The 15312-nt window shown below is 49.8% G+C and overlaps 1 protein-coding gene across 4 annotated transcripts in view; it reads right to left on the reverse strand.

Moving 5' to 3' along the window:
- The window catches only part of SH3RF1 (SH3 domain containing ring finger 1), a 150776-nt gene that overhangs the window by 28641 nt on the left and 106823 nt on the right, over positions 1-15312 (reverse strand). For all 4 annotated transcript variants that reach the window (XM_065907954.1, XM_065907955.1, XM_065907953.1 and 1 more), the window contains 2 exons: positions 14917-15012; positions 70-372 (listed from right to left, as the gene is read on the reverse strand). In XM_065907954.1, coding sequence (XP_065764026.1) covers positions 70-372; positions 14917-15012 — 399 coding nt within the window. The remainder of the gene's footprint in view (positions 1-69; positions 373-14916; positions 15013-15312) is intronic.

Consider the following 15312-nt stretch of genomic DNA (forward strand, 5'->3'; position numbering starts at 1 on the left):
TGCCGGTCTTCACAGCTAAGTCTGTGCTGCTAGGATTCATGTCCCTTAGAGCTCCGCGGCGGCCCGTACCTGAGAGGGCGCGCTGCAGGAGAGCCCGGCCAGCTCGCCGATGCGTGCCGCGGCCGCGGGGTTACTGGAGCTGATGAGGACCGGGGGGCTGATCTCCATGGAGTGGCGCTGCTGGGCGGCCTGCGACGCCTTGCTGGCCATGCTCAGCGAGGTGAACGAGTGCCGCTTCTTGGTGTTCTTCTTGCCGTCCGGCTGCTTGGGGGCCGTGCTGCTCGGGGTGGTGGCCGGAGTGCCCTCGCCAGCCGCAACCCCTGGCCCGGGGGGCTGGTCCCACTCGATCAGCTGCTTGGCTGCGGAGTTAAACTGCAAACCGACAAGAGAGACGAGGTCACACGACAGGGACTCTCGACACACTTGTGTCTAAAGCTGAGTGTCAGTCCTTCAAAATCTCTGTGTGCAAGTACACGCTTTTCCCACGGGTGGTGTCTTGTCTCAATATGGGACTGCACTGTTCCTACATCACAGACACATGCAAAGCCAAGAACAACCAATTCCAACCTAATATCAAGGTTGAGAACACTTCCCCCCAAGAATCTTCAGAATATCTAATTGCTTTTTTCACTTAATGATGGTTTACTGTATCTATTTCAGGGTTCTATACATAAACATGCCTTCTATGATTAGCTGTCTTTTTATTTTTTATTGAAGGATAATTGTTATACAGAATTTCATTATTTTCTGTCAAAGCTCAACATGAATCAGCCAAAGATATGGTAACAAAGACATTTCAGCCTCCAGAGGAAACACAGAGAACAGTGAGCAGTAGGGAGTGTGGTCGGCCTGGTGACAACCGGTTTCGGCTCAGCCGGGCTGCTTCCGGGCAGTGACCGTGGCCGTGAACACGTGCACACTTCCAAGCGAATTCACTTCCCGCCTCCCTGCCCTGTGCAGGAGCCTCCCAGAAACGTCACTAGAAGCTCCTGGTTACCATTGTTCTGCCACATGCCCATTACTTTCCCGAGCTTGCATTTTGAATTATAACAGGCTAAGACCTGAAACGCAAGTCCTGTTGGCAGGTGAACTGGCCTGTTTGAAAAGCTGTCTGAGTGCAAAGCCAGGGCAGAGCCGCCCCACGGGGCTGGGAACACTGGCAAGAGAGGAAAAACACAGGTAGCTTGTGCTCTCTGAGGGCAGAAACAGTACTTCCAGAAAGCTCCCATGACAGCCAGCTGCACCCAGACAGTGCAGTAATGGGAAACGCTGAGTGCAATGGTTATACACAAGAGTGTATAACCTCTGAGCCAACGTGCAGACGACAAGTAAACTCCTCAGATGTGAAAGTCGCTCAGTCATGTCCGACTCTTTGCGACCCCGTGGACCGTAGTCCGCCAGGTTCCTCTGTCCATGGGATTTCCCAGGCAAGAATACAGGAGTGGGTTGCCATTCCCTTCTCCAGGGGATCTTCCCGACCCAGGGACTAAACCCTGGTCTCCTGCATTGCAGGCAGATTCTTTACTATCTGAGCCACCAGGGAAGCCCAGCTACTCAGAGGGAACCTGGAAATCCCGAGGACAGTGGACACTGTCCCATTCCTGCACTCTGCAGGCACCTCCTTCCATCCTTCCAGGACGGAAAGTGTCCTTCCAAATGCACTGTCACATCTTAACAGGCTAGGGCTGTCTCCCACCTATGGTTGAGGATGTCCTCCTGGAAGGACGGGAATCCTGTTGGTGAAGTTCAAGGTCTCACTCTTGTTCTAGGAGCAGCAGCTTGGGAGGCGTGGTGTCTGAGCCCTGAAGCCCTTGCTCCCTGGGGACCCAGTCAGAACCTGGTCTGACAGTTTTTCTAGCACGAGCTCATCCCTCCTTCAAGGCAAGGGTTCTTTCCACGTGGTAACTTTCAAGACTTGTGGGGAGTAGTGCCCGGTAATGCCCAAGTGCTGGGGGGTGGGATGGATTGCAATGCCACTGTGCTGGAGATGGGGGCTGGGCTGCTAGGAAGGGGCCATCACGGCATGTGGCCAAGAGACCCAGGATTCACGATGGTGCCCTCTATGGCCATACCACCCGAAAACACCCGATCTCATCAAAATTCATGCTGCTGCCTCAGTCTAGCCACCCCATCTTTGGAGTGGTTCCGAAAGAATCAAGTGCCCAAGGAAGCAAGGCCTCTGTTTCCACCACAGGCGTGGCCCAAGGCCTGGGCACTGAGTGGTGGGCTGTGTCAGGCAGGGCTTCTTATTCCTGCCCAGGTTGGGGACGAGGGTCTGAGATCCCATCAGACAGACCAACTCCTCCATCCTTCTTACCCCAAACCCATCACCCAGCGAGACAGAAGACCCACTCTGCAATGCTAGAGCTCAGGGGGCCGGGCACACCTCTTTCCACGGTGAGCGAATCAGACAGGAGAGCAAGGACCTGATGCCTTTCCACGGAACGCCACGGAGTTCTGTTTCTTCAAGTACACACACACACACACACACACACACACACCCACACACCCACAGCGTTCACTCGTGCTTACACACTGTTGGAATGCAATCTGATTTCAAGTTGGCCATGGGCTGTATGTGGCCTTTGCTGACCTGGCTGCCCTGTGACATTTTAGGAGCTAAAACCTCTCAGCCAGCCTCAGGGGTCAGTGATCTCCCGGAGGAAGTCTGTCTGAATTCCTGTGCAGCTTTCTCTGCACAGCCTTCTCTGGCCACAACCCATGTTCATGCACGCTCTGCCCACCCTCAGAACGCCTGTTCTGTGCCCTAGAACACCCTCCTCCAGCCCTGGGTGTGGACCAGCTGCCGAGGGTGGACACGAGGGGAAACGCAGCACCCTGGAGTGGACAGCACGGACGCACGGGATTTCTTGATCTGAAAACCGATAATATCCCCTTTGGGAAAACTCTGAAACAGACAAAGAATTAGTCTTACTGAGAGGCATAAATAAACATGGGGAAAAATACTGACATAATAACAGCAGTAATAACAAGGCAATTTAAGAAATATGAAGATACTTTGTGTGTGTGGTTGGCCTCTTTGTCAAAGAGAATACCGTCTTTTTAAAAGACAGGACTTAACTTTTTCTAAACGAGAACAAAAAAATCTAATGAGAACAAAGCTGAATAGTCACTGTTTTCCATAAAGCCCTACAGGGGATGTGGTCTCTGGATTCTGAGCCTCAGAGCATGGACACAGTAGGTCTGCATAGAGGAACCTCTTCTAATTCATAACAGAGTGTTTGCTCCTCAACGGGATGGGTTTTCAATAAAAGGCAAATAAAGACTTTAAATATAGATTATATAAGGAACATATGCTCATTATTTTAAACAGGAAATAGTGTAGATTATACGAGTGAAAGGTGCCAGGGCCCGGCCAGTTTCATCTCCTCCCCAGACCACCCCAGACCTGTTTCCCAGACCTCTCCTGTTTGACAGTTCGGAATACTCCCTTGCATGTAAATTCCATGGAGATGTTAATTAAGCACCTGCCTGGTTTATTATTTTTATTTTATTATTATTATTTTTCATTTATCTATATTAGTTGGAGGCTAATTACTTTACAATATTGTAGTGGTTTTTGCCATACATTGATATGAATCAGCCATGGATTTACATGTGTTCCCCATCCTGAACCCCCGTCCCACCTCCCTCCCCATCCCATCCCTCTGGGTCTTCCTAGTGCAACGGCCCTGAGCATTTGCCTCATGCATCAAACTTGGACTGGCGACCTGGTTAACTTTAACACGAAAGAAACTATACTCTCTCCACTCACAGCATCTCATGAGAAGCCTTTCCTGTGAACAGAGGCAGGCTGGCTGTGTGGTACCCACCCATCTTCTTTCGCGCATCCTGCCTGTATAGCCACATCCACAAGGCAAACTCTCAAAAGTGAAGCTGTCAGGTTAAATGCAGCCTAAAGCATTTTCGAATGATACTGCCAAGTTGCATTTCCAAAAAAGTGTCCGTTCCCATCACCTCTGACGAAAAAGGGAATAAAAAGTCCCTGTTTCTCATACCGTTAGCAGTATCAGGCGTTATTGATGTTTTGTTAAAATTTCTAGAAGTTACAGTATTAGGCATTACCATTTTTTAAAATCTCTATCAGATGAAGAGGCAATTTGTGTTTTCTTATAATTTGTTCTTCTCTATTAATGAAATTAAGCATGTTTTTTTCTTTCCCTAGGAATCACTTATTCCCACACTATCCATTTTTCTATTAAGATGGTATTTTTCTTATACATTTATGAGTTCTCTTTATATAGCATATAAATCTTTCTTTAATATATTGGAATACTATGTATGCATGTATATATATATATACATATACAAGAGTAGATATATCCTCCTTGGAAGAAAAGCTAGGGCAAACCTAGATATTGTATTAAAAAGCAAAGACATCATTTTGCTGACAAAGGTCCGTACAGTCAAAGTTATGGTTTTTCCAAGTAGGTATGTATGGACGTGAGGGTTGGATCATAAAGAAGGCTGAGCGTAAAAGAACTGATGCCTTCAAACTGTGGTGCTAGAAAAGACTGTTGAGAGTCCCTTGGACTGCAAGGAGATCAAACCAGTCGATCCTAAAGAAAATCAACCCTGAATATGTACTGAAAGGACTGATGTTAAAACTGAAGCTCCAATCCTTTGGTCACCTGATGCAAAGAACTGACTCATTGGAAAAGACCCTGATGCTGGGAAAGATTGAAGGCAGGAGGAGAAGGGGACAACAGAGGATGAGACGGTTGGATGACATCACCAACTCAATGGACATGCACCTGAGCAAACTCTGGGAGACGGTGACAGACAGGGAAGCCTGGTGTGCTGCAGTCCATGTGGTCACAAGAATCAGACACGCCTTAGCAACTGAACAACAACATATACCCATTGAGTTAGAAATGTTGTTCCAGTTTAGCTTTTAACTTGATACATATTTGTCATACATAAATATTTCTTGGATGTGCAAATCTATTCATCTTTTCCACTATGGTATCTTAAGCTAACATCATACTTTAAAAATCTTCTTTTTCCACAATTATTTTTTAAAAATAAAATCACTTTTCTCCCAGTGTATTTATAGTTCCTCCCTTTGTCCGTCTGGGTATTTTAACAATGTGGACATTTTGTTCTGTATAAAGACAGAGACAGGGATGGAGCGTTCGTCCTTCCACATAGCCCAGCAATTTACATAACCCCATCCTTTCCTGCCAGCTCTGAAAACCCACCTTCAGAAGTGAGGGTCTGGATAGAGACCTGTCTGCTGCACTGCCAGGCCAGCGCCCGTCCCCAGGGACGATGCTGTGTGGGGGAACTCACGCCTCAGCCCCTTGAAGTGGAAGTGAAAGCGTCTGCCTCACATTACAGCCTCTGCAAAGTGCTTTCACGCAGTGGCCACGGGGAGTTTGTATGTTCATCAGTTTCTCATTGTTCGCTGCAATTTGCATAACAAGGCTTTTGTTTCTGGATGATCTAAATACAAGAGCAAGCTTAGTCTTTATTCATAAAACAAGACTCCCCCAGAGTAGAGGAATAACCAGCAGACTGAAAGACCCTTTCTCAGGAGTGTCTTTAAACGGTCCGAAAAAGTCTTCCCCAGGTAGCAGCTCCATTTCGGCGTCTGTACAGAATAAAAACGCTGGTGTCTCAGGACCATCGAAGGGTGGAGGTGGGGAGGGCGGCCTCTAGACCAGCGCTACCCAGCTAGGCGGAACAGTAGCCGCAGGTGTGGTGTGAAATTTTCCAGTAGCCCCATTTTAAAGAATAAAAAGCAGCAGGTAAAATTAATAATGCATTTTATTTAATATGCCCCAGACATCACCACTATGGCATGTAATCAATACGGAAGTTTCTGAGATAGGCACATTCTTTCTCTGTACGAGCTTTGCCACCCAGTGTGCGCTGGGCACCTGCCCCACATCCCAGCCGAGACGGCCACAGCGTGAGTGGGCCCCCAAGACGCATGGGGGGCCCAGGGGGCACCTCCTAAGGCTCACTGAACACATGGAACGTGTGGGACAGGAAGGGCCTCAGCGGTCCCTGCCCACGCGGCAGCTGTCCTGAGCCGGCACAGCTGGTGGGGCGCGCGGCACCCAGCCCCCATGCCACAGGACCGGGAAGGCTCTCGGGGACTTGCCCCACGTCCAGTCAGGAGGGAGCCCCAGCCCCGAGCTCGGAGGGCATGTTAGCTGTCCTCCCCTCTGGTGGGCCTGGCTGTCAGAAAATAAATACTGGAAGGTTCTGGAGTGCTCTTCTTCAGGTTTCTGATTTTGAGATGTAAGGGATGAAGGGGGTAGCACGCCATCAGAAGCCTGAAAGAATTTTCGTTCAGGAAGCTGAGGAAAGTACTCTCCAGAAAGCCACGCTCCAAGCCTGGAGGTGAAAGGCCCAGGGGGACTCGGGTCTCTGCCTCCCCAGCTGAGTAGTCCTGGGGGACGCTCAAATGTCCCGGTTTCAGTTTCCTCATGAAGCAGGACGGGGACCTCCGCCCTGCGTGCCCAGGGGCAGAGGAACACGCGTCGCCACCGTGAGGCGACAGAGACACGCCCTGCTCTCACCGTGAAGGCCCGGCCTGCCTGTCACTTGTCCAGTCACCACGTGCATCTCCTGTCTTTCAGATATCATACACGAGCTAGGAAGTTTCACTTGACGAGCTAGGAAGTTCACGTACATACGATGTACAAATGCTTTTTCTCAACCCGGAACACAAAGACCCCTTCAGGGCACACAGAGGAGGGGACCTCAGGCCTACAACGACTGCAGTCAGACCTGGAGGGGACATGCCCCTGCCCCTACGTTCTCTGAGCGACTGTCACAAGCTTAGCAAGCTACACACGTAAGCTTCTGTAAGATACCCTGATTTTTCCATCTGAACAACAATCAAAACAAAAGCAGTCTGCAGCAGTCTTAGGAGACTCAAGTTGGATCCCTAGGTCGGGAAGATCCCCTGGAGGAGGAAATGGAAACCCACTCCAGTATTCTGGCCTGGAGAATTCCACGGACAGAGGAGCCTGGTGGGCAACAGTTCATAGGGTTAGAAAGAATCAGACATGACCGAAGTGCCTTAGCACACACGCACGCACTCTGCAACCAAGCGTGGAAGCCCTGCAGGTGTTGCTAGCTGGGGTCTCTCTCTGTCTCGGAGAACACACAGGGCCAGGAGGGTGCCCAGAACCGCAGGTGAGAAGACCCCCAGCCTCTGCCCTGCAGCCCACAGAGGCAGCAGCTGGGGGCAGTGGTCGTGATGGTAACCCTTACAAGGAAAGGAAGGGGGAGCAGCATGGCAGGAGTCGCCAGTACTGGGGGAGCAAGGGAAGAGGAGAGCAGAGGGAACACAGCTAGTCGGCAGTCGGATGACCACAGGGACTGCGGAGCCAGCCCTGGGAATCCCGGCAGGAAAGGAAGGACGGAGGGGCGTGCAGACAGGGGAACAGCCTGCGGGAGGCGAGAGGCTGCCCCTCCCAGGACGGGAGCCCAGCGTCAACACCTGAGGGGGAAATCAGGCACAAGGTGTGGCCCCGCCCAGGGGAGCAGGGGCGCGGGGAGAGCCTCCCCCAGGACGCCGCACCAGGAGGGCCAGCGCGGGGCCCAGCGCTGCGCGGGGCGGGACTCCCCTTCCTCCCGCCTGCAGAGAAACGTCTGTTCAACAGCCGTGAGGCAGGGAACCCGCCACGTCGCCGCCATCAGGGCGGCTGCGCACACCTCCTGACCCTCACCACTGGGGCCTGTCCCCGGGGGCTTCACAGTTAAGATGAAACAGGCCACACACATGTGCAGAACAGAGCACACTCTCATTCTGCCTCTCAGGACACGGCACAGGCCTCAACCCTTGCTTGATAAAAAGCCTCAGCCACTGCCGAATTTAGTATGTACATAACAGTGTAATAAGAACTTCAACTGACAAAATTTAAGGCCTTAAAATATGGTGGTTTTGATTAAGGTATGATTTCTCTCTTAAAAAAGGCAACCTCAGTAATCTGACGCTGTTGAATATTTCATCACTTCTGAAAATCAACCTTCTGGGTGTTCAAACTTGAAAAGCTGTCATTATTCTTGATAAAATATCACAATGTCCTCAACACTTCTCAAGTGAACCTTGACGATCCTAGTGACTCTGCCAGGCTTAGGGAGAGTAGCTCTCAGCACGTGAGTTCGGAGGCCACACAAGGCAGGGGTCTAGGGCAGGCCCAGCTGTTGAAGGAAGACCACAAATCACCTCTCAGCCACTGGGTGGGTGTCCCCAAACAAGACGCTTATTTTAAAAATGGAAAAACAACTAAACTACAGTGTAGCTCCCAGAATTCTCATCTCACAGTCACAAAAACTGACGGAGAGTGGCACTACAATTGTGTAGAGAAAGGCAGGCTCAGACACGTGCTGCCGTTAAAGCACACAGGAGAAGGAAAGGGTATTTACCAAAATGACACGCGATGCGCCTAAGAGTTACCTCTCCCCAACTCCTCTGCAGCACGATTATATCAGAGAAATAAAATGATTAACAGTATTCTTCACGTACGACGAGGCTCCCAGGAAAACACGGAATCCTGCACACACATCACTACCCTCTAGGCACAAGCCAGGCTGTGAGAACGGACAAGCTGCAACCGGGGAAGTCTGACGCAAGGACTTCGTGTTTTGTTTCCACAAAGGAGAATCAGGAAAAAACAGCTTCCTGAGAAAGGACCGTTTCCATCAGGACCCCGAAGAGAGGTGAGTTTCCACAGACACATGGACAAAGAAACATCCCTGATGAGCTGTAAAGACAGAAATTCCAAGGGACCAGCTTAGCGAGGGCCCAGGGGGATGCGGCCAGGCTAAAGAGCTGTTGGATTCTGGGGTAAAGCACTGCATACGTTAGACACCAGCTGGTCATTCACTTGGCCTCTGCTCCAGGCTCGACAGGATGCGAGCGTGTTTGTGTTCTATGGAACTGCCCGCTCATGCAGCAAGAAATAAAGAAACATTAACCCCTCTTTAGAATCTCAGCTCTCGGGGGGTGTTCCTCATGGAAAACAAAAGGAAACTCTTAAATGGGGAAGAGGCTGCTGCGTAATAGATGGAGTGTAAACTGCCGAGTAAAGCCTGGCCTAACTTCCTTTTTTTCTGAGTAGGTCTGGGCAGGTTGCCTCCAGCTGTCCCCAGTGAGCAGGGCTTTTCCTGGCGTCAGAGCTGACCTGCCCTGAGAACTTCAGAGTCCTGGCTCTCACTTCCGTCACTGTGGTAAAACAAAATGCCACTATCAGTTACATCAAGCTGACAACACTCAGAAGACCTGAAAAGCCTCAGCTCAGGGCAGAGCCCACAGGGCTGAAGACACTACTCAACCCAGGGCTGGGGACTCGGCCAGCTCGACCTGCAGGGGAAGGAACGTACGACGCTGGGCACGCAGTAAGTCTCCCTTGCTGAATCCTGAACAGTATCTCTGAACTGCATTTATAAAAATTAATTTACCTCAAAACTGAAGGAGAAAGTATGACAACTGACTGTCTTCCTGACTTTCCAACAACTTTACAAAAATTACCTCAGAATTGAAGGGGTATTGGGGAAGCCAAGCAATATAGTAATTCTCTTTACAACTTCTCCCCAATTTTCCTACACTTTTTGTTTTAAAAAAATGATTTCAATGAAATGAACATTTCACTTTTGCATCTGAAAGTAAAAGAATACACCCTTCAATATGAATGACAGAATATTCTTTTACATTGTTCAGTCTGCTTTCTCTGACCGAGAGATCAAAGCCAATGGCTCTGATCCTTGGCTCTCATTCTCTAGGGCAAAGACTCTAGGTGAAGGAGGAAAGTGAACCATGCTCTTAGCTCCTCTGAGGGGCACCTTGGCAAATTCAAACTCTGCACCTAAACCTCCACATGTAACTCCCTGGAGCACGGACGACATTTCCCAAGCCCCTACGTCCACGGCTCTCACTCCCCTGAAAGCTGCACATGTGCTCCTGGAGATACACGTGTGGTTTTCCACAGTCAGGGCTGATGACACACTTCTGTTCTCTGGCCACAGGAATATCTCCCAAGATTTGTCTACAAGCTGATTCTGAAAGTTCAAAACAACAACCACCACCCAATCATTACACCTTCAACACGCACGGTTTGCTGTGTGTCACTGATAACTCCATAAAGTTACTTTAGAAAAATGAGGATTCTTAACAATTAGGCCACCTGACTTCTGCTCAAAGTGGGCCAAAGGAACAGTACCAAGCAGGTGAGAATTCATCTCACAAACAATCAGGGAGACCACCTGGAGAGGCTCCAGGGTCTAATCCACAGGGTGTCGATACTGTTACCCTAGTCTGGAAAAGTCTAAACTAGGCCTAACCAAGCACTCATCCAGCTTCATTAAAACACAAACAAAAAAACAACTTCCAGAATCACTGGAGAGACTCTGTGCTTCGAGGATGGTGGTGTCCGCATGTAACACCAAGGTAAGCTGGCGACAGAATGTCAATTCTCGCTGAATGAGGTGAACGTTAGCAACGTCCAAGTCCAGTTCGTTACCGGTGTCGGCTCACCAGGTCCTCAGGTTGCCCGTTCAACCAGCATTCAGTGAGGCGACCAGGAGTAGCGCTGTGCGCGGGAGCCCAGGTGAGCCAGAGGGAAAGACGCGGGGCCCAGGAGCTTAAGTCCCACCAAGGGGAGCCCAGGGCAGAGGGCAACACCCTCAGAGGAGACACAGACAGGGGACACTGCGCGGTGCAGAAACTACAAGTGCAGCGCTGACAGCTGCAGTCGCCCCGCAGCACCACACCTCTCACAGGTGCGGGCACTGCAGAGCGCTGCCAGCCTAGCTCACCCCGCAGCTCTGTTTTACAGATGAGGACACAGTCACTCCACAACCGCTGGTCCAGCCAGGACTGGGATCCCGGGCCTCTGGGCTCAGAGTCCAAGTTCTTCCAGGACCACAGTGCCCTGTGTGTGAGGCAGGGCAGTTGCAGAGGAAGAATCACTCTGCACGAGGCACTGAGGGCAGGTGTGCCCGCAGAGGGGTCACCGGGCAGAGATCTGAGGGATCCGGCCTGCTCCCACCCCCTGACACCACCCCGCCCCTGCCAGCACCAACCACAGAACAAGACTGCAGTCCACAGGCCATGCCCACTTCAGGCCACCTCCACTTTTATATTCCAGCTGCAGCAGAGCTGCTAAATTTTTTTTGTTGGAAAAACTGGATGATAGTTTACATGAATGACTAGATTTAATAAAAATGTGGGCTCATAAGCCCACAATACACAACAATGTTTGAGTATCATCCAAAATGGCATATTTAGCACTTACTTCATCCCAACTTCTGGCATGCCAAGAGTCATGTCATCTTTGTCCAAATGACCCTGAAATGTGAGTGAGTCAGCTCTGAATTAATGAGGGTGTTAAAATCTTCCATGCGGTTTTGGAGGAGCCTCGTATTTCTGAACAAAGAAACTAGCAAGCTACTGGTTTCTTCTGAAACCACATTCAGTCCTTGACAAACACAGCCTTTTACACATATCTTGATGTGGTTTCTCCAAGAGTCCCCTGGGTTTCCCTAGGGAACGTCTATCGTCCTTCCTTACTAGTTTCCCACGTCCAGGAAGATGCATCCAACAACAGAATCCACAGCCTCGAGGCTCCAATGGGCAAGTCTCCAGGGGGGGTATGCTGTGATCAAGGCAAAGACCCCTCCTCTTCACAGAGAGCTGAGGGGCAGAATTCAAGGACATTCAGATGGCCATTCTCTTCCTGCTCACCTCCCACCAGCCTCTCCTCTGTTCAAACCCCAAAGATTCTGGTACTTTAATCAGAGGTCTTTTGTCACTCCCTGTGATACAGATCAGGAGCAGGATACCCAGTCCTGGTGCCGGAGCAGGGTGGGATTGAGACAGGAGACAGAGGAAGGGGTTGGGGGGGTAACGGGAGGGGAAGCACCCCGGCAGCGCCTCTAATGCCCTGGGTTTCCCACACAGCTCTCTCCTCACCCACTGCTGATGCTGAGCTCCCGACTCGGCCCAAGATCCTGCTGCAGGCCCGCCCCCCACTCCAGCCATCCTGGTCAGAGCTGCTGCCACGGGCAAGCCCCACCCGTGGGCATCTCTGCAGACCAGCGCCCAACAGGACTTGGGGTTCCAGCCCTGCTGGTGAGGCTGTGACAGCCCGGCTGCTGCTCTGGGGACTTGGCCCTGAGCTGACTTCCTCAGGGGATGGGACACTGGGGCCCTTAAGGACTGTGCGGCTGTCCTCTGGGTCATGTCTGGCCTGAGCTCTGGACCGCAGTGCACAGGTCACAGCGGGGTGAGGCCCCTGAGACACATCATCACACGTACCTGCTCGATCCTCAGGGGTAAGTTTGCAAAATTTTTGCAGCACCGTGCAAAAATCAGAGGCACCTAACATGGTAGAGACCTAAATGTGTGTCTACAAGATATAAGAAAATAATTTACAACTGGGTTTCTGTAACATCGTCTGTTTTTATAGCAGGGACAGTCTGAGCCCCGAAGGGGTTTATGGAGCAAGAGAAAGACATTACTCAGGAAAGAGCCCCAGTTTGTGATTCCCAACCCTAGCTGGCTTCACTCCATGCGAAGCTGCCCTGTACAGCCACCTGTGCTTTACTTGAACAGTTGAATTTTATAGGTTGCTACTGAAATCTACCCACCTCCTCCCGTAAAGGCTGAACCCCATGCCAATCTCCAGGTGTCAGCAATGTCCATCCAATGGCCAGACATCAACGACAAGCTCCCAGCCCCCACCCTCCCCCCAAGAGAGACGATCTGTTCACTCGTCTCAACTGGCAAAACTGTGGTTCAAATGAGGAAACTACTCTTGTGAAATCAAGAGGCAGGAGAATGCAAGTACTTTCCACCTGGGCAGACGTTTATCTTCCCAACTGAAGTCAGAGTAAATAATCCCCATGACTCAAATGACTCTCTGACTTTGGGTTTGCTGTGGGTGGATCATTCATGCCCATCACGCAATTCTACACCCACCTGGTAACAAAAGCACGGCAGTCCTCTCGCACACCTGCCTGCAGTGGAGGCCAGCACTTGCACGCCAAGCGCTGGCTTGTAGCTCGGCTCATACAGGTGAAGACAGGCTCACTACTAAGCTCGTGTGCCCACGCTCCCGAGAGTAACCATCCACACACCCGGAAATGCACGTAACTTTCCCCCGACCACAGTTAGAATATGCAAACAATGTACTGGAAGGGTTACCTGAGAGCTGAGGGTTTCCTCTGTTCTTTACTTCCAAAGAAGGAAAAAAAATAAACAGGAACATTTGAAGGATACGACTAAAACTCAAGGCGTGTACACAATCTGAATTACCTTTCGATGGGTATATGGTAGTCACAGTAATTTTTTATGGAAACGAGGGCCATTTCGCTGTCTATGGGGGAGACTGAACGCTGGCTCTAATGACACAATTTGTCATTTTTGTTCTCAGGATCGTGTCAAAACAAATGCCTCAAGGTGAAAACACAGGAACAAAAGTGACATGGTTTTACTTTGTTACATGCTTAAGATACATTCGTTGACATCTCAAAAACAGAATTACCTTCAATTTCCCAAACAGCCTATGCGCCTCTTACTTTCTGGCCTGTGCACACGCTAGTCATCCCGTGTGAGTGTCCTTTCTGCTGTAAAAAGGCATCTTTTCCATTTTCTTGGTGAAGCGCTATCTACCCACCACAGAGACGTCGCTGAGAACTCGCTTCTTCCCAGAAGCCTTCTGGGATCTCAGCTAACCTTGCAGGGTTGTCTGAGCTGGTGTTTTAGTCTCTGAAACGTCTTCAACTTTGTTTTTGGCATTAAATTATTTTTTTTTAATTTTATTTTTTAATTGATGGAAAATTGCTTACAATTTTGTGTTGGTTTCTGACATACAACAATGCAAATCAGTCATAACTATATATAAATACCCCTTTGTTTTTTCTATAAAATTCTTATGACTAAAGGGCATGAAACTTTATCATATATGATGTTATAAAGTGAAAGTGAAGTCATTCAGTTGTGTCCGACTCTGCCACCCCATGGACTGTAGCATGCCAGGTTCCTCTCTGTTCATGGGATTCACCAGGCAAGAATACTGGAGTGGGTTGCCGTTTCCTTCTCCAGGGGATTGTCCCAGCCCAGGGACTGAACCTGGGTCTCCCGCACTGCAGGCAGACTCTTCACCATCTGAGCCACCAGGGAAGCCCATGATGTTATAAGGCCTATTGTAAATTATAACTTCCTAGTTCATTTTAATTTAGTTCGTTTATTCCTTAATACAACATATTACTTTATACATACTCCTAAAGAGACTTTGCTGAGGATTGACTGTATGTTTCTGAATAAAGCTGATTAAAGTGGGGAGGGTGGCTAACTGGCTGCTGGGATGAAGCGTGGGCAGTTTATCGCTTATTTAATGCTGACTGGAGGCTACCCTGCAAATCAGTGTTTGAGTTCTGAGGGGTGGCACATAAACACGCAGATACACGCATCTCCCACCTTAGTCAGGACCTCACCAGCCTCTGACCCCAAAACTGCAAATGGAACACAGAGGCTGCAGGCAGCTCAGGATCCCACTCGACAGACACGCCAACGCTCTTAGCAGGGGACAAAGTACAGAGCTCAAACATCTCACCGTCCCCTGGTCCTCAGGAACTGTGGGGCAGGATGGAGGAATTCCACCCCACAATCTAGAACAAGGGCATTCCTGGGGCTTTCTGCTATGAGGGCTTTTTTTTCCTTAAGTGGACTAGGTTTCTGACTTTCTTTGTTCCCTAGTTTTATCCAAGAAAGGGAGATGCAACATTGTATCACTTAAGGTGTGCAACAAGGAGGCAATGTGTGTATATACTGAGAAATGATCATGAGGACTTCAGAATGCTCACCCTGCACACTTAAGACTGGTCTGCTAAGCAGAATACTAACACGATTGACGCTTCCACACACTGACTCACCTCAACATATGAAATTGGAAATATTCCTATTTTGTCTGCCAGCATGCCTTCAGCCCAGTTTTCATCCACTCTGCGGATCACAGTTAGAACGTCGTCCTAAAGAGACATCAATGGACATTACTCCACCTGACCCTAGGAAGCACGCCACCTGATTTTCTTTTTAACAGGAGACTCAAGTTGTAACAGCACATGAATTAAGATGCCATGTCTTTAGGATGTGACCACAGGAGGTGATGAACCGAACAGCACCAGACCAGACAGCTGTAAACGAACAGCCTGTTGGCACCTGCCATCCCACCCCCACCCTGAACTCCTGTTCGAGGTGGCCTCTCAGGCTCTGTTCACCTTCTCTCCAATAAACACCAAAAGCCCATTTAAATGTACATCCTACAGTTT

This window comes from Muntiacus reevesi, chromosome 17, assembly GCF_963930625.1.
Source record: "Muntiacus reevesi chromosome 17, mMunRee1.1, whole genome shotgun sequence".
NCBI lineage: Eukaryota > Metazoa > Chordata > Mammalia > Artiodactyla > Cervidae > Muntiacus > Muntiacus reevesi.